Source organism: Cryptomeria japonica, chromosome 11 (genome assembly GCF_030272615.1).
Source record: "Cryptomeria japonica chromosome 11, Sugi_1.0, whole genome shotgun sequence".
Lineage (NCBI taxonomy): Eukaryota > Viridiplantae > Streptophyta > Pinopsida > Cupressales > Cupressaceae > Cryptomeria > Cryptomeria japonica.
In genome coordinates this window covers 177,252,872-177,271,080 of record NC_081415.1, presented here as the reverse complement: position 1 = coordinate 177,271,080, position 18,209 = coordinate 177,252,872, and the positions used below count along the sequence as shown (strand labels likewise).

The 18,209-nt window shown below is 36.7% G+C and overlaps 2 protein-coding genes across 3 annotated transcripts; both read right to left on the bottom strand.

Annotated features, from left to right (window-relative positions):
• Positions 1-3,907: 3,907 nt before the first annotated feature.
• Positions 3,908-4,861, bottom strand: LOC131860110 (uncharacterized). Its single transcript, XM_059214476.1, has one exon. It carries the CDS (start codon positions 4,859-4,861, stop codon positions 3,908-3,910), a length of 954 nt encoding a protein of 317 aa, XP_059070459.1.
• A 1,291-nt stretch (positions 4,862-6,152) lies between these two features.
• LOC131036948 (cationic amino acid transporter 1) lies at positions 6,153-13,100 on the bottom strand. 2 transcript variants are annotated; one of them, XM_057968976.2, is made up of 4 exons: positions 12,950-13,074; positions 12,648-12,738; positions 12,163-12,556; positions 6,153-7,650 (listed from the first exon to the last, which is right to left on the bottom strand). In XM_057968976.2, the coding sequence occupies exons 3-4, from the start codon at positions 12,545-12,547 to the stop codon at positions 6,311-6,313; spliced, it is 1,725 nt and encodes a 574-aa protein (XP_057824959.1). In that variant the 5' UTR covers positions 12,548-12,556; positions 12,648-12,738; positions 12,950-13,074; the 3' UTR covers positions 6,153-6,310. The 2 variants fall into 2 exon arrangements, with proteins under 2 accessions (XP_057824959.1, XP_057824958.1); XM_057968975.2 differs by lacking the exon at positions 12,648-12,738 and having other exon boundaries at positions 12,950-13,100.
• Positions 13,101-18,209: the final 5,109 nt, after the last annotated feature.

Here is an 18,209-nt window from a genome sequence, read left to right as displayed (position 1 = left end):
TAAAATTAGTAGCCAGAGGGAACCAAATCGTGCATTGTCTTAGAAGTCTCTCAGAGGAGTCAACAAGAGAGAATGAGGGGGGGAGGTTCCAGCAGCTGGCAATTCCCCAGTCCCAGATAGAAGGGGGCTTTGACGCCATTCAAGTTTTTGAAACAGAGATGTTCTCAAGAATTAGATTGAGGAACCGAGCAAACACCATTTCCATAAAGGTCTCTTTGTCTTTGAATATCTTGTCATTTCGCTCCTTCCAGATACACCAGCTAACATGGGGGGGGGATCTGCTTCCACAGTTGTTGGAAAAGAGGGTTGGAAGAGGGGCCCCGAAACTCCTGACAGAAATTTACCAAATTGTCATTCATAACCCAGCTAATATTAAGTTTACTATAGACCATCCCCCAAAGCTCCAGAGTGAAGGCACAGTGGAGGAAGAGATGGGCTGGACTTTCTTCATCAACTTTGCAGAGGATACATCTGTTAGGGAAATGAAAACCCCTCTTGACCAAGTTGTCTTGAGTCAAAGTTTTGTTGAGGAGGGCAGTCCACCAGAAGAAATTGAGCTTAGGGAGGAGTTGGGGATTCCAGACCTCTTTCCAGATAGAGGAGATAGGTTCCCTGAGTAAGCTGGTGTAGGCAATCCTGACAGAAAAGTCTCCAAAGGGGTCCCACTTCCAAATAAGTCTGTCGTCCCTAGGGAACAAGGGGAGGAATATACCAGCCAAAAGCTTCTGGAGCTCTCTAGCAACAGGAAGGAGGAAGGGGAAGTCAACACAACAGTCCTCCAAAGTCCTCCAAGTGAAATTACTGAAGTAGTCACTGACCCTTTCACCGAAGAAGCCTTTAGTGGCACCCTGCAACCGTCTCAAGAAGGGGGAAGAAGCAAGGGGTCTCTCCCCTAACCAGCAGTCTTCCTAGAAAAGAATGTTCCTACTATTTCCAATAATCCACTTCAAACCATGAGATAAAGGGTCCCTGTAGCTTAAGATGTTATTCTAGATTTTGGAACCCCTGGGAAGGTCCTCCTTATTCAAGACAAATGAAAACTCTACATTACCCATATACTTAGCCTTGATAATCCTACTCCAATCCGAATCCTTGTTAAGAAGCTTCCAAGCAATTTTAGTCATAAGGGCCTTATTGAATCTTGAGATCTTACAAGTTCCCAAGCCGCCCATGGCCTTGGGAAGACACACTTTGTCCCAACCCACCAAGGCAAGCCTCTTCTTTTCTTCCATTCCCGTCCAGAGGAAAGTCTTTTGAATGTTTTCCAACTTAGCAGCCATAGCCACAAAAATCTTGAACAGGGAGAGAAAGTACACGAGGATCCCCTGGAGGGAGGAGGAAAGCAACTGCAACTTCCCTGCACTACTTAGGAATCTACCTTTCCAGCCAACCAACTTTTTCTGCATTCTTTCAAGGATAGAGATCCAAAAGGAATTAGAGACATGACTGTTACCTTAACAGTCAGTGGGAGACCAAGATAGGTGCCAGGGAGGGAGGCTTTTTGATAGCCAAGGATTCTGCAGACTTTATCTTGGAGTTGGGCATTAGTGTGAAAAAAGTAAATGTTGCTCTTATCATAGTTAATGTGTTGGCCAAAAGCCAAATCATAGACGTTAATAAAGGATTTCCAAGCCTTGGCTTCCCAAACAGAGGAGACACCAAAAAGGATCGTATCATCAATAAACTATTGTAGAACATTGGGGGGCGTCGTAGAGGTAGGCTTGATACCCAGCAGAGTACCCCTGCGAACCAAAGAGTTCAGGTTAGAGGCCAACACTTCAACAAGGATGATGAAAAGGTAGGGGGATAGAGGATCCCCTTGCCGCAGCCCTCTGGAGGCCTTGAATTTCTCCAGGGGGTTCCTGTTTAGCAGCACAACATAGGTAACAATAGAAATGGATTCCCCAATAAGTTTGATAAGTTTGTCTCCAAACCCCGTAGCTATGAGAACTTTGAAGAGGAAGTTCCAATTGACCCTGTCATAAGCCTTGGAGATGTCAAGCTTGAGAACCATCCCCGCATGATGACATTTATCCATGGAGTGAATAATCTCATAAGTAGACATGATCGCATCAAGAATTTGTCGGCCAGGAACGAAACCCTTCTGGGATGGGCTAATCAAAGGATCCAAAAAAGGTTTGAGCCTATTGACAAGAACTTTGCTAAATATTTTATAAATCGTGTTGCAAAGGTTGATGGAGCGAAAGTCCTTGAGAGAAGATGCCTCCCGAGTTTTAGGAACAAGAGTAATAAAGGTGTGATTTGAGTTTTTTGAGGAGCCTTCCCGATCTGAAAAAAATCTCTAGTAGCCAAAACAACATCAGGGCCCACCACATCCCATAAATCTTGAAAAAAAGTCAGGGGAAAACCATCAGGACCCGATGCTTTGAAAGGGCCCATAGCAAAAACAGAAGACTTGACTTCCTCCTCAGAGACAGGGGCCAAGATGAGGTTGTTATCTTCCACCAAGAGGGGTGGTGGGAGACAGTTAAGAAGGTCCTCCCCTGCAGGGTCCCCCCAGTCATCATCATCTTGAAATAAGGTTGCAAAGTAGTTGGTAGTCAAATGGCCCAAGATGTCAACGTTGTTGACTACCAGGTTATTGTCATCCTTGAGGGAAGAGATGCGGTTCCTACACCTGTGAATAGAAGTAGATATGTGGAAGAAAGTAGTAATTTTATCACCCTCTTTGAGCCATTGAACCTTGGATTTCTGTTTCCAATATAGTTCCTCTTTGTGGGAATTTTCCTTCCATTTTCTGTGGAGGGTTGCCTCCTCCATATGGGTGGCTTCAAGGGAGTCACCTTGGTCAATACGCTCTTGTATAGCAGTCAGCTTATTGTTGAGCTCCTTTGTTTGCTTGAATATGTCCCCGAAGGTGTATTTGTTCCAACCTGAGACATTTCTTTTGACCAAGTCGAGCTTCTGGGCAATCTAGAACATAGGAGTACCAAATATGTTAGTACTCCACCATCTTTTAATGCAGTCCTTGAACTCAAGGTGAGAGTTCCACATAATTTCATACTGAAACGGGTACTTCCTCCTAGCAGCATTAGTGGTATTCCATAGGAGCAGGGGGTTGTGGTCAGAGACCATTCTGGGGAGGGCAGTGAGCTTCAAGGCTGGACCAATTCCCCAGTTACTTGAGATGAGAAATTTGTCAAGTCTGACCTGGATAAGATCCTTTCCCTTCCTAAGATTGGACCAAGTGAATTTTTGCCTCGATAGTTCCACATCCATTAACCCATTTCTGCTAATGAAATCAGCTAGATCTGTCATGCTGTCAGAGTATTCAGGAAGGCCTCCCAGCTTCTCAGAGGGAATCAAAGGGGAGTTGAAATCACCCGCAATCAGCCAATGAGCATTGGCATCATTTTGTATTAGAGTTGTTATATCATTCCATAGCATTAATCTACCAGATCGGACATTAGGGGCATAAACATTAACAAGGATGCAGGAGTCTATTGGGGAGGAGAGTTTAGAAACCAAAAGGTTGGCCGAGAAGGAGAGAAAACTGTTAGAAAATGGGAGGGGTCCCACATGGTGACCAGACCACCAGAGGCTCCAGTAGCCTCACTAATAACAAATTTAGCACTGGGCTAGATTTTCCCAGCCACCATGGAGGAGGACAAAGACATCTTAACTTCTTGAAGAAGGACCCTAATTTTATTTTCAAAAATGCATCTTTTTAGAGCATATTGCTTTTGGGGGTTGTTCAAGCCCCTCATGCTCCAAGAGAGGACCTTCATTTCTTACCTTTTATGGTCGTCTCCAAGGTCCTCTGCCTGCCATTGGCAATGTCCCTTGTTGCCTCCTTTTATCTTGAAAGTCTCTGCAACGACCGTCCCGCTTTGAGATTTGTCCCCACATCAGGCTTAACAGTCCTGGTCTTGCGTCTTTGAGTAATTCAGCCCTCATCAGCAGGGGTCATGCAGCCACTAAATGACGCACCAAAGGCACCAGGAGAAGATAAGCCCTGGTTGAGGGGGGGAGCCACCAATGGGGAGCGAGCTATCTTCAGGACGAGAGAGGGGTCCCTCACAATCTCGCCATCTTCCAATTGATCAGCTTGAGAAACCAAGTTGGTCGTCGGGGACATACACTGGACCATCCAAGCCGGAATAGAGGCTTTCTCCACAATCTTTGCAGGAGATTGGAGAAGGTTGATGATACTCTCAGCAAATGGGTATTCTTCAATAACTAGGTCTTCAACAGCCGAGGGAGGCAGGTCCGGGCCAGGAGTAGGGGGGATAACAAGCCCCACACCAAGGTCATGTTGAATAATAGGAGCATTTGGCACTGGGTCCTCCCCCAGGGCCAGGCTCTTGAGCTTGAGGAGAGGGGGTGATGGGGCCTTGCATTGAGAGATAACATGCCCATATTTACGACACTTTTGGTAGAAGAGGGTAGCATTTTCATAAACCAAAGCTTGAGTCCAGCTGCCCAACTTAGATTTAAGGGTTATGAAGTTGGGGAGGTTCTTGCTCATAGTAGCTTGGACACAAAAGTGATCATAGACTAGGCGTGATTTGGATCTAGTGATTTCATCAACACCTACAAAGTGGCCAAATGAGTTCCCAATCCATTTGAAGATGGATTCTTCCCAGTATTCAAGGGGGAGCCCCGGGAGACGAACCCATATCGGTGCAGTTTTTTGCAAGTCAGCCGCACGATCAAAGTCAGCCTTCCAGCGATAGAGGGAGAGGTTATTACGACCATAGGACCAACAACCAGAGAGGACATGGGTGACATCCTCCTCGGCAGTGAATTTGAAGAGGAATAGGGCATCAGGCATAGCACTGAGAGAAACACTCCCCTTCAGCTTCCATTTGTCCTTGACCCATTTTCGAACCATCTCCATCGTTGGGCACAAGGAGAAGAACTTCCCCACTAGAGTGTTAGTCATGTTTAGCAAAATACGGTCCAAGACAATGTCAGGAAGCTCAAAAGACGTTCCAATCCTCAGATTGTGAGTAAACTGGGACAAAGTTGGGGTCCACAGTGTCCGACTTTCCAACCATCGTGTTCTTCCATCCTTTGAGATTCGCGTTGCCAATAGAAGGCTCCGAGGATAGAACAACCGACACGGCGGGAATAGAGTCAGAAATCGAAACTACGCTCATGTCCTGAGGGCTCTCCAAAGGAGGACCGTCAAACTAAGGCACCGCCGTAACAGACGAAGGAACCGCAGTGGGACCAACAGAAGATGTGGCAGAAGAAAGTGTCAGCAACGCAGGGACTAGCTCGAGATCCGGTCATGGGTGGTGGGGGGAGATCCCCACCACCAGACACCACCATGAATGGCGAAGGTTCAAAATTTGAAATTGCAAGCTTTATTAAAATCAACAACAATTCTTTGTTAATTGCATATTACTATTAAATATAACTTATAAATGTCAAGTTTTAAATTCATTTATCTAACAGTTTGTTTCAATTGAATATTATTATTCATTACATTGAGGATTGTAATCTAATTTATGAAGGATGGTAATCTAGTATTGTAGTTAAATTATTTTATAAATTTTCTAATCAATTTTTATTGATAAATATATATTTTTAATTGTTTAATCTAGTTTATTAAAGATGGCAATCTAATATTATAGTTAAATTATTTTATAACTTTTCTAATCAATTTTTATTGAAAAATATTTTTTTAATCATATATTTTTTCAATGAAATTTATAATTAAAAAAATTAATATAATTAAAATTTTAAAACCCTGCCATTTTGGCTTTGTATGTCAAAAACATGTGCTGTTATCTCCTCAAAAATTGATTTCCTTAACGAAAACGGAGCAAGGCCCATTTCATGATAGCTATTGATTCTTAGCACAAAATAGCAAAGTTCATAGTTCAGTACACAGTTGAGCAAAAAAATCATAAAATAAAAGTTTTTCGACAACGCTTTTTTTTACCGGCGTCTTATAGTAGACAAATCCGGTGGTGGCTTTGCCACCATATATAGCCTATCGGCTAAAAATCAGAGAAACTAATCCATCTATGCTATCGTCTGTTAGATGATAATCTTGCCTCTATCCCATGCTAATGGATGAAGACGATGGGTTCTGTACAGAAACTCAGACTACTGAAACACATATCTTGCTAATATTTTATTTAAAACATCTCACCCTTTCAAATTCATGAATAACAATAGACACAGTGAATCCTTTTTCTTAGATTTTGAAATGTCATTACAGTGCAACCCCCTTATAAATAATTACAAAGCCTTCAATTTATTTACAAACCCCAAAATAAGTAAATAAAAGAAACCCAACTCCATCGAATTTTGTACTGTGTTTTCAATGCCAAATCTAACTAGGAACCATGTTATCACCTTTTTCTATCCTTTCCGCCTCTGCGACTTTGGCAGTGTCATAGGATGCATGCAGTCCAAAGAAAAAGTAATACAGCAGAATTATCGCTGTCCAAACAGAAAACCTGATGAATGAAGCATTGTCTATGGAGCCCAAAAGAAATATGTTGACAGCAACGGACAGAGCAGGTATCCATGGCACCAAAGGAACTCCCCACACCTTTGGAACTCTAGCCTGTGGAACAAGCAAACTTAACCCCAATGTCCCCAAAAACAATATTGGTATTGTAATAACATAACCTATCCACCCATCACTTCTAGCCCAATATATAGAAGTCACAATTGAGGAACCAATGATTATGACTAGGAACATGATGAATAATGATTGGTTCCTACTGTTTGTTTCACCTGTTACATAATATCTTCTAACTAATAGCCCTATGGCTATTAGGCTGAATATGATCAAAGTGCTGATGGAGAGGAGATTTGAGAGGATATCTAGATTTGTGAAAAATGCAATGATTGCAGTGGCTACGACCATTATAACCGTCGCATTGATAGGAGTTCCTGTTTTTTCATGCACTAATGCAAACCATGGGGGAAACATGTGTGTCCTCGCAATATGGGTGAGATACCGAGCTTGGCCTAAGACACTTACCATGAGGACGGTGGTCATGCCCTTAAGTGCTCCTAAGGCTACTATGTACTTTGCCCAACCCAATCCTGCTTGTTGAAATGCAATACTGAATGGAGCTTGAGTATCAATGGTTTTGTAATTTTGCATCAAGCAAAGAGTCATAGCCATGAGACAATAGGCTGTTATGATGACCAACATGGACCCAACTAGCCCAACTGGAATATCAACAGCAGGATTCTTTGTTTCTTCAGCCAGCGTAGAAACTGCATCAAAGCCTACATATGCAAAAAAGAGTACAGATGCTGCTTTGAAAACGCCTCTGACTCCATAGGGCATAAAATCTGAATAGTTTGATGCTTTTGCTTGTGTTAGCCCTGCAATGACAACAAATAAGATGATCACAATGTGAATTGCTGAAGCAATATAGTTTATTTTTGATGCAGACTTGGTGCTCTTTATGGCAATCACTGCAGTTATGAAGAGGATTGCAACTGCGATTGGATCCAACTGATTGTAGCCTTCAGAAAGCTGAGTTTTGATACGAAAATCATCTGCATGATGATTCACTAGTGAAGCAAGGTAGGATGTCCATGCCCTTGCAACTGCTGCCCCGCTAACAACATACTCTAGTATGAGGTTGCCTGCACCTATGAATGCTACAAAGTCTCCCAATTCCACTCTCAGATAGGCAAATGACCCACCTGCACAAGAAAGATATATAATGTAAGAGTTGCACAAATTCATAAATAATTTCAATTATAGCTAACAAATACTCTTCCTAAGAACTGATTCCTTACGAAATATATACGGTAGGTAACATAAAATAATCAACTTTTCTTGCTGTATTAAGAAAATATTAGAATCTTTTCAATGGAAAGCTTGATTTGCATAGTGATGAAATTTTGGAAATTTGGACTAACCTTTAATCTTTGAGAGGGTACTAATTTGCCTATATATATAAAGTTATAAACTAATCACCATTAATCAAATTGGCACCCATCTAAGTAGTATTTATTAAAAAAAACCAAAAAAAAAATAGAACTATATTTGTATAAGAAAAATTGATGGTTGATTTACATTCTGTCTTAAAATGACAGATTACCATGATTAAATTATTAATGGGTTCGTGCACTTATGCACAGTAACTCATTAGGTACAGTTTGTGCCCTACGAAGACATCCAATTGAGCTACATAATTTATCTAGAAAGAAACTACCACAGCACCCAAGTTTGGATAGGACAAGATTCCTACTGCCAATGGATTTAGCTTTAAATAAATAGATGTAGGAAGGCTCTGGTGAAACAATCCTATGGGGCTGCTTGAGACAACCCAATAGTGGTTAATGGAGTAGAATATCTAGGAACACAAAAGGCAACCTCTTCTCATCTATACAATACACATGGAGAAGTAAACTGGAAATATGGATCAAGGTTGGGCATCAATAGTTGTAGAAGCAAAAATGATCTAAAAATGTTAGAGTTGTACTCTTGACAACATGTAGATACAGGTTTGTTGCAGTGATTCTAGTGTTATGCAATTTAACAAAGAAGCTTAAATGACCTAGGAATGTTACAGTTTGACTGTTCATAACATGTAGATTCAAAGGTTTGTTGCAGGGGTAAAAACAATATACATAAGATGTCTATAGTAGAATATTTTTACATAGTCATATTCCTCTTGAAAAATTATGCAAATAAACAAAAAGGCGCCTCATTTTGAGTCCACGCCCAAATTTTATGACCTCTACAAAATGTGAGACCTTGTATTAATAACAGTTTTAGCTAGGACCAAAAATGTCTTATAGTTTCACGTGGGACTGAAAACATATTGTAGTTTTGACTGAAACATCCTCTACAAGTTGCAAGACCTTGTATTAGATCTCATCCCAAATTATTGGAAAGGTTGCATTCTATTGCCATGTTTCTATAGTTTAACTTCACTAAGTGCGAATGTTACGATTTAGATTGGTAATCTGAGAAGTCCTCATGAAGGGATCAATCTTGTACAAATTGATAGAAAGTAGATTTGTTGCTAAATCTTTATCATTGGGCTTCTCCGTAGTAAAATCACTTGAATAGATCTTGTTTTCATGTAATGGTGTTTCCTTCCTTGCAAGTTTATAAGATCTCATAGCACAAGTAGATAGAATCAGCTGAATACAATGATGTATAGCTGTATTGAGCAATTGACAAGCATTACTTTTATCTTCACAACTTCTAATTGTTGGAATTGACTACACACAAGCAAACTCTTGGCTGCACTGTGGTTTCGTTTATGGTTTAATCTTTCACATATGGGTAGTAATAGGTTTTTGAGAATGAAGGAAAGGATGCAAAGAATGTAGGCATGAATGTGAGCATGCTTGACCATGAATAATGAATGTATGGTGTTAGAAATCAGTTAGAGATGCACCAGCAACCGTAAATTTTATTCAATTACACAAAGAAATTATGAGCAACGTGTTAGAACTTTTATTTATTTGTACTGAACTGTACAGCAGAAAATTCATGTCAATTTCAGATAACTAAAGGTTACTCGAGCTGATAATTAAGGATCTTGAAAGAAGTAGTAGTGCTCGGAAGCTTATAGGTCACTGAAGACTTTCTTGTCCCTATAAGAAATTGAGAGAACACCTCAACCAATATTCATTATTCAACTCCTTGAGCTCTCTAACATTCTGATGACGGATCACAGAGTGTGACCCGAAATGTTAATGCAAAAATTCAAAGTCACAAACACAATCGAATCCAGAAACAGCAGCAAGAAGCATTATGGATTGTGGAAAACTGATATCATCAATATTCCTTGATCCAAGAATTTGGGGAGCATGGCTTCCAGGGAAAAGTGTACGCTCCTTACTTTGCTAGGAATAGGCAAAAAATAGTAATTGAAGATGGTAAGGGGGTTTGGGATTCTCCCTCAAGTATATCTGTTCTTTCAAACCCAATTCTATTCCACAATTTTATTACAGAAGGATAAAGCAAAATAGCAGAGCTTTTTGTGTCTGAGATTAACAATCCATTAAGAATTTACTTAGTCCCTGCACCTCTGCAGATTCTTTGCTTCCTTCTTAGTTTAGGCATTGTGCTGGAGATTAGTTTTAACTTTTTACTCTTCATAGGTTCAAGGTCCCATTTGCTAATGCATTCATAAACTTTAGACGACGTTAGTTTGAGTTCAAAATGCAGCTCAGCTGACCAATTTGCTGCATCTACATCTTAAGGGAAAGTGACTTCATCTTCAAAAAGTCTGGAAAGTGATGAAGCACTAAACCATGCAAACGCTACAGAGACTACCAAAGGCTTATATTCAATGTTGAATAGCTTGGCAGACAACTAAGACAAACCATAGTATACCAAAGAATATAAATTTTGGATATGTTTTATACGAAGAGTTAACCAAGTAAGGTCAATTTTCAGATTGATTTTCCAAATGATCAGTTACTTATGGAACATGATGCCTTATTAAAGTAATAGTAATCCTGGAGTTCTGAATCTCTTTAGGGAAGGAGAAAAGACGAAATAAAACAACTAGCTTATGGCTTGAGCTTTGCTTGTGCTTGATTTCCCACTCTTTGGAATCAAGCAAAAGCTTGTGATATGTGTTACATCCAATAGTTTTCATCTGTGAAGCAGATTCAAGGATCGTGTGCAAGCTGTAAGCATTGCTTGCTCATTGAGGAAACACACAAGGATTTCGTATTAAAGAAACATACATGCTTAGTATAATTTGTCATCCTATAGACCTCCAAACTCCAAAGGATCGAGAAGAAGCACCCCTGTTAGGAACCACGAGTTATCAAAAGAAAGATGATTATTTCAGTGTTTTAAGTATTGTATACTCTCAACCTTTTGGTCCATGGTGTTACACTGGATTTGTACAGAATTCTATTGTATCTAACTAAAAGATATCTGAAAAGTGCTTTTTACATCATAATCTTAAGAGAATCTAAATTTTCCAGAATTGAGGCCTAATTTATTGAATGTGTGGAAGGAATACAGTGCTAACAATCTCCGGTAAAGCCATTTTCATTAGTTTATGTATCACGTAACATTGGAATCACAACAAGAAGGTCTGGCCTTTTAGACAGCCCCCGGTAAAAGCTACTTATATTAGCTTATGCATCGTATATTACTGGAATCACAACAACACCTAATCTTTTGGTCAAAAGATAGCCATTCTTCATATGAAAATAAGCAAAAATGAAAGTTATTATATACTATATATATCTATAGTAAAACAAAATCTCTGAAATAAGAGAAGCCTTCAGGAGTAGATCAGGACAGTCGAATCATTTGAAATCATGAATCATGGTCGCAGGTTCAATTCCTTTGAATTTAGACTGAAGATAGCTCATATAGACAGAGATTATAATAGTGCATGTTAGTACTTCACTTTGCAGGTCCCACTAGATATTGATTCTTCCATCAAATTAATCTATTCTGTCCTCTGTTAGAAAATATCCCATGTTAAGGAATGAAGACTATGGATTCTGTATGCAATCAATTACATCTTGACCTATCTAATATACCAGCACCCCACTCCCCCCTCTCCACAACCCACTCCCTTCCCCCTCCCTCCTTAAGGTAAGCTTCTGGATCTATTTTCATGGAAGAGGATTATTTGGAATCTTTAATTGCCCCACCAGTTTAAGGAAAAAGCTAACATTTAAGAACCCCACCAGAAAAGAAATATAAGAAAAATGATACTTTTAAGCTAAACTTCACTACTAAATTCATGACGCCACCAGCTTTAACATATTCTGAAAAAATCTCAGCTTTAACATATTCTGAAAAAATCTCAACAGCACAGCCCTCCTCCATAAGATCTTACCTTATTTTCAATTCATAAGTGATAGCTGCATAAGAATACTCCAGCTATTTAAATTTAAGTAGAAATTGCACTTAAAGTATGGGATTAACAACTCTAGACCTGCTTTTATTATTTCATAAGGTTCTTTTCCTTTTTGCTTAATTTTCTAAGAATAACGATCTGTTCCAAGGAAAACGCTTGTAACCACATGGGATACTCTTCATGGAGAAAATAGAAGGAAATGAAAAATGAAAGAGATTCCAAAAACAGCAAATAATACCCATTAATTAGGAGTATACCCATGAATTAGGAGATCAAGAAAGGAATCCAGAAAGAGATTCCAAAAACAGCAAATAATACCCATTAATTAGGAGATCAAGAAAGGAATCTAGAATAATACCTGCTGAAGGAATTTCCACAGCGAATTCAGTGTAACAGAGCACAGAGAGCAGGGCAGAGATTCCTGAAACAACATAGGACAATAAAACTGCAGGCCCAGCATCCTCCTTGGCTTCCAATCCTGTTAAAACAAAGATTCCAGCGCCAACTATTGCACCAACACCAAACCAGATCAAGTCCCACCAGTTCAGAGTCTTCTTCATCTCATGTCCACTACGAGCCCTAATCTCATTTATTTCCACCTCAACCGGAGACCTTGCCAACACCCTATCCCTAAATCTGTTTTTAGTATCTTTTAAAGCACTTGTATAACTTCCCCAACTCTGGAAGGACTCTTCTGGTAGAAATTTGCCCTCCCCAAATGCACATCCCCTTCTTTTTGACATCCTGGCTGACTGCAGATACACAAGAAACCCAAATCAGGAATAGCAAGAAGAATCCTCTACTGACCCAAATCAGGAATAGCAAGAAGAATCCTCTACTGACCCAAATCAGGAATAGCAAAAAGAATCCTCCAACTCTATGCAATCAGACTTTGCAGAGAACCTATAACTTAACAAGTGACTGCAAGCACACTCTGCATGTAATAAACATGTAAGATCAAGATGACTCCTGCATGTATTTATTAGCGGCAGAGTTTCTAAGGAATATAAATATGACATCAATCTACACTGACAGTCATTTCTATGTTAAGAATTTCAAAGTGGATTTCATTCGGTCCAATCCAGTACCCAAAAACCAAGAGCTACATGAAATATTAGTTAGCCAGTTGGCAATCTGGTGTTTACCTCAACTTTGCTTGGCACAGAGGAGGGCTGATAACTTCGAGCACTAACAGTTCGGCCTCACACCAGAGCCTCCGATTCTATCAATCAAGGTGGCCAGTCTAGCCACAAAATCAATGTACGAAAATAGTATGTTTGTCTTTATTATTATATATACAGTGTAAATACCTTTAAAAGTTGATAAGGTTTTTTCCACGAATCTATATAAATATTTTAAAATTTTATTTTTTAAAATAATAGTATGTTATCCATATTTAATTTTCACAAAATTAAAAAGAAAAAATCTAATTTTAATATTAAAGATCGAGGGAGAACAGTACAAAAACTAGGAAATTAAAAGAAAGAAAACAATAGATAAGCTAGGACAGGATGCCATCAATGGCCTCCACCCAAGTCGTCCACCCCTGCGGTCCTTCCATCCAGACAATGTTCTTATGGCACAGGGTTTGAGATAGCATTTCAACCTGTTAGTTCTAACTTCATTGTTCAGCCTCTTGAGCACCTCCTCAAAGGATAAGAGGTTGTCCATGTTGCGTCTCCATTCGTACCCATCCTTCCTTTCAACTTTCATGGTAAGAGTACCCTGCATAGCAATTTTAATATCTATTAAGATTTAACTTTTAAAGAATTAAACAAAAAGAATTTCTAATTTAGATTTATATTTATTATATTATAATTAAGGATTTTTTTCTATTATATGAAAAATCTATATAAATATTTTTTTAAATAACATATATTACCAAGATTTAATTTTTAAAGTTTTTTTTTTAAAATTATATATATATATATATATATATATATATATGGTAAGCTTATAGAGTGAATATATTAAAAATCTATATAAGTATACTAAGCCTAAGAACAATCGTAAGCCTAACCCTAACCTTAAACCCTAAATTCAAACCCTAACCATTAACCTAACCCTAACAATGATGTAAACCCTTACTGCAATCCTAACCCTCACCCTTAACTCTAACCCTTAACCTATGATATAAATCCTAACCCTAGACACAATCCTAAACATAACCCTAAATCCTAAGCCTAACCACAATCTTAACCCTATCCCTAACCTTTACCCTAATCATGATGTAAATCCAAACCATAACCATTAGCCTAACTCTAACAATGATGTAAACCCTAACTATAATCTTAACTCTAACTCTAAACCTATAATATAAACCTTTACCCTAACCATGTTGTAAACCCAAACCCTACCTATTAACTTAACCTTAATAATGATGTAAACCATAAACATAATCATAACCCTAACCCTAACCCTAGACATAACCCTAACCCTAACCCTAAATCCTAAGCATAACCACAATCTTTACCCTAACCATTAACCTAACCCTAAAAGTGGTGCAAACCATAACTATAACCCTAAGTCTAACCCTATGATATAAACCTTAACCCTACACATAATCCTAACCATAACCATAAATCATAAGCTACCCACAATCTTAACCTTAAGATTAACTCTAACCATTAACCTAACCCTAAAAATGATGCAAACCATAACTATATAACCCTAACCATGATGCTAATCCTAAATCTAACATTGTAATATAAATCCTAACCCTAAACATAAAACCAAGCATAATTGTAAATCCTAATCCTAACCACAATCTTAACCATAACCCTAACTTTAACCCCATGATGTAAATATAAACCCTAACTATTACACCCACAATAAAACATAAATAAAAATATTCCATATAAAAAATCTATACATCACAAAATAGAATTTTATACAACATATTATTCTTAAAAAAATATTTTCTAATTCATTAATGTGAGAATGGTCAAGATACATTAAAAAAGATTCAGTCCCACAAGAAAGAATCAGTAGAGTTTTTTTTAAAGAAAAAATTCAGATTCTCGATGTGAATGAAGTCTCTTGACTTCCAAACTAAATGATGATTAGATATCAAATTTCGCCTAACAACTGTCATTTTTGACTTTATTCTTATCTTGCGTAAAAATCCTCCATACAAAACATTTTTATAAAGTAGAAATTGGTCAAAGATTGTGAGCTTCAAAGGCGCAGTTTTTCTTGCACAAATAACGGTATTTTCTCCTACAAAACAATTGCAGTTTGAAACAGCCAGATGAGTTTAATTGTAATTCTTTTGTGTAGTTTTTAAAATCTCTAAAATACAATAGATTTTTTCAAGTGAACTCTTAATGCTGTACATTTCAACATATTTCTATTGTTCTTAAACCAAAATAAGTTCATGAAAAAATGTCGACAATTTTTTAAATATTAAAGCTATTAAATTTTCATAATTTCATTAATTGAATAATTATTTTTAATTAGATTGTTTGTTTTAATTATATTAAAAATTTATAATTGTTATTAATATTTTAATGTAATCACTTCATCTCTATGTCTAATTATATTTATTTATTAAAATAATGAATGTGGAGAGATGTTAATATTTTAGTGCATTGAGGTCATCTCCATGTAGCCATATTTATTTATTAACATAATTAATGTGGGGAGGTATTTTACAATGACATATTCATGTTCATTAAAATAATTTGAGAGCCATTTTGTAATGACACCAAATAGTTATAATTGTTGATATTTTAGTGTATTCAAATTCATCTCAATGTCTAGTCATATTCATTTATTAAAATTAAAATTATTATTGTGAAGAGGCATTCTATAATGGAAATAAAAAGGTGTAGTAGTGACATAATATTATCAAAATAAAGACCACATAAAAATAAAATATGATCTTATAAAATTATAAGTTTTAAATAAATGTATAAGTATAAAATAAAAATAAAGATATTTAAAAAATAATAATTTATCATTACATAATTACAATGCATAGATTGTTTTTTTTAAATTATTAATAGCCAAATATATTTTAATATATTTTGATGATTCTTTTAATAATAAAAAATTTAAAATTTAAATATTTTTGTATGTAGCAAATATTATTTAAAATAAAATAAAACGAGTGTTTGTCATCATAGTATTGTAATAAAAATATTTGTTCTAATTTTTAATAGTTATAATTTTAAATTGTAATAAAAAATATTTGTTTTAATTTTTAATCATTATAATTTTGAATCATTGTTAATTTAAAATTATATTAGAATAATTATATTTATGTAATATTAACTGCAACTCTCATTTTAATAAAATAATATAAACTAGCAATTCCACTTTGGTGTGCAATGGGTGTGTTGAAGAGGTGTGGGAGGTCAATTGGGGAAATTTGGTCATGAGGTCAATTTGTGGCCATGATGTTGTTTGTGCAACAAAGGAGTTAATTGAGAGGTGATAGCTTAAAATCAACTACACATCCACTTACAAGGATTTAATCATAACTGAAATGAAACCTTTGAATTGAGAAGATAATCAAGTGTTATTTGAAACGAGCTCATGTTATGTTTGCAATAGGGTGAGCGTATGGGAGAGGTTGAGATAGGGCTAGAAGGAGATATATATAGAGGGGTAAGAGTGAGAGAGAGAGAGAGATGGGTAAAGAGATAGATATAGAGATAGATATATAGATAGAGAAGAAGATGGAGATATAGATGGAGTCCAAGATAGAGATGGAGAATGGGGAGAGGAAAATGGAGACTTGGAGAGAAATATGAAAGAGACAGAGAGAGAGGGGAGAGGAATATATAGATATGGAAGAGAAAAACAAATAGTTGGAGAGAGATGAAGATATAGAAAGGTAAAGATAGGAAGTGATATATAGATAGAGGGAGAGATGTAGTGGTAGAGGGAGATAGAGATAGAGGGATAGATGAAAGAAGTGATACAAAGAGATAGATATAGAGAGGAAATGAGATAATGATATAGAGGTCCAAAAAGAGGGAGAATGAGAGAGAGATGGATTGATACGAGGAGGCATGAGATAAGGATATTGGAGTCTCAAGAGCATTGAAAAATTACTATTATTTTCATTTAAAAACACTTCAATCAATGGGCCCTTATTCTAAAAGGTTCTTAATAAGCCCACAAGGGATCAAGTCTTGCCGAGTAGAGTGATTTTGGTGGAATGATACTCCTCAATCTTTGACTTTTGTTGAAGAGGATGATTAATCCAAATTATTCTTAAATCCATTAAAAAAAATAAAAATTAAGGGGGTAAACACTTTTATTCCAAAGCTATGAAGTGGTGGGGCTTGAACCTTGATGGCAAGAACAACAACACAACAACTATCCATCACAACATGTCACTATTGGCAAATCCATAAAAAAAATAATACAATGAATATAAATAGGATTAATTATCTTTCCCTTTACAAGAAACCCACAACAAAGACATGAATAACACTACTCTAAAACCAATTAAAATTTTATCTATTCATTATATATAAATAAAAGCCACAATAAAACTACTCTAAAACTAATTAAAAATGTATATATTCATTATATATAAATAAAACCCACAATAAAACATAAATAAATAAATAAGAATATTCCATATAAAATTTATGTGGAAAACAAATTCTAATTCACACAGTCAATATACTTATCATATTATTGTAAAAATGGTCTAAATATATAAAGAAGATTCCGTCCGATAAGAAAGAATCTGTGGAGTTCTTTTTAAAGGAAATAATCAGATTCTTACCTTTATATAAAAAATAATCAGATTCTGAATCTGTTTCCACAGTCAACGTGGAAAAGTCAAAATTGACTTCCAAACTCGTCACCAAACAAATGATGACCAGCTACAAAATGTATAAACAGCAATTCAATGTGAATAAGACCCTAACAACTGTCATTTTTTACTTTATTCTTATAATGCGGAAAATGCCCTCCTCCATACAGCTAAGACTTGGGCCTATTTTTAGAAAGTAGAAATTGTTCAAAGATTGTGGGCTTCAAAGGCGCAGTTTTTCTTGCACAAACAACTGTATTTTCTCCTAGAAAACAATTGCAGTTTGAAACAGTTTGGGCTTTAAAGAACCTGAAAGTGGGTTAGTTTTATCCATCTTGGTCTTTTAGATCATTGGGGGGTTTTGTGGATGTCATTAAAGTTCTTTCATTCATTCATTTAACAGCGAGATGGGTTGTCATATTATGATTGGCAGTGGTATTCAAGTGTAAAAATGGAAGCCCTTAATCTTTACACAAAACTAGTTTTTAAAATATACAAAACATAACAGATTTTTGCAAAATTTTCTCCTTCTATTGTTGTTAAATCACAAAAATTAGATAAAAAATCTACCATAAACAAAGTTTTGAAGAAAGACAATTTTTTAAAATAGGAGAAGGGTACCAGTAGTG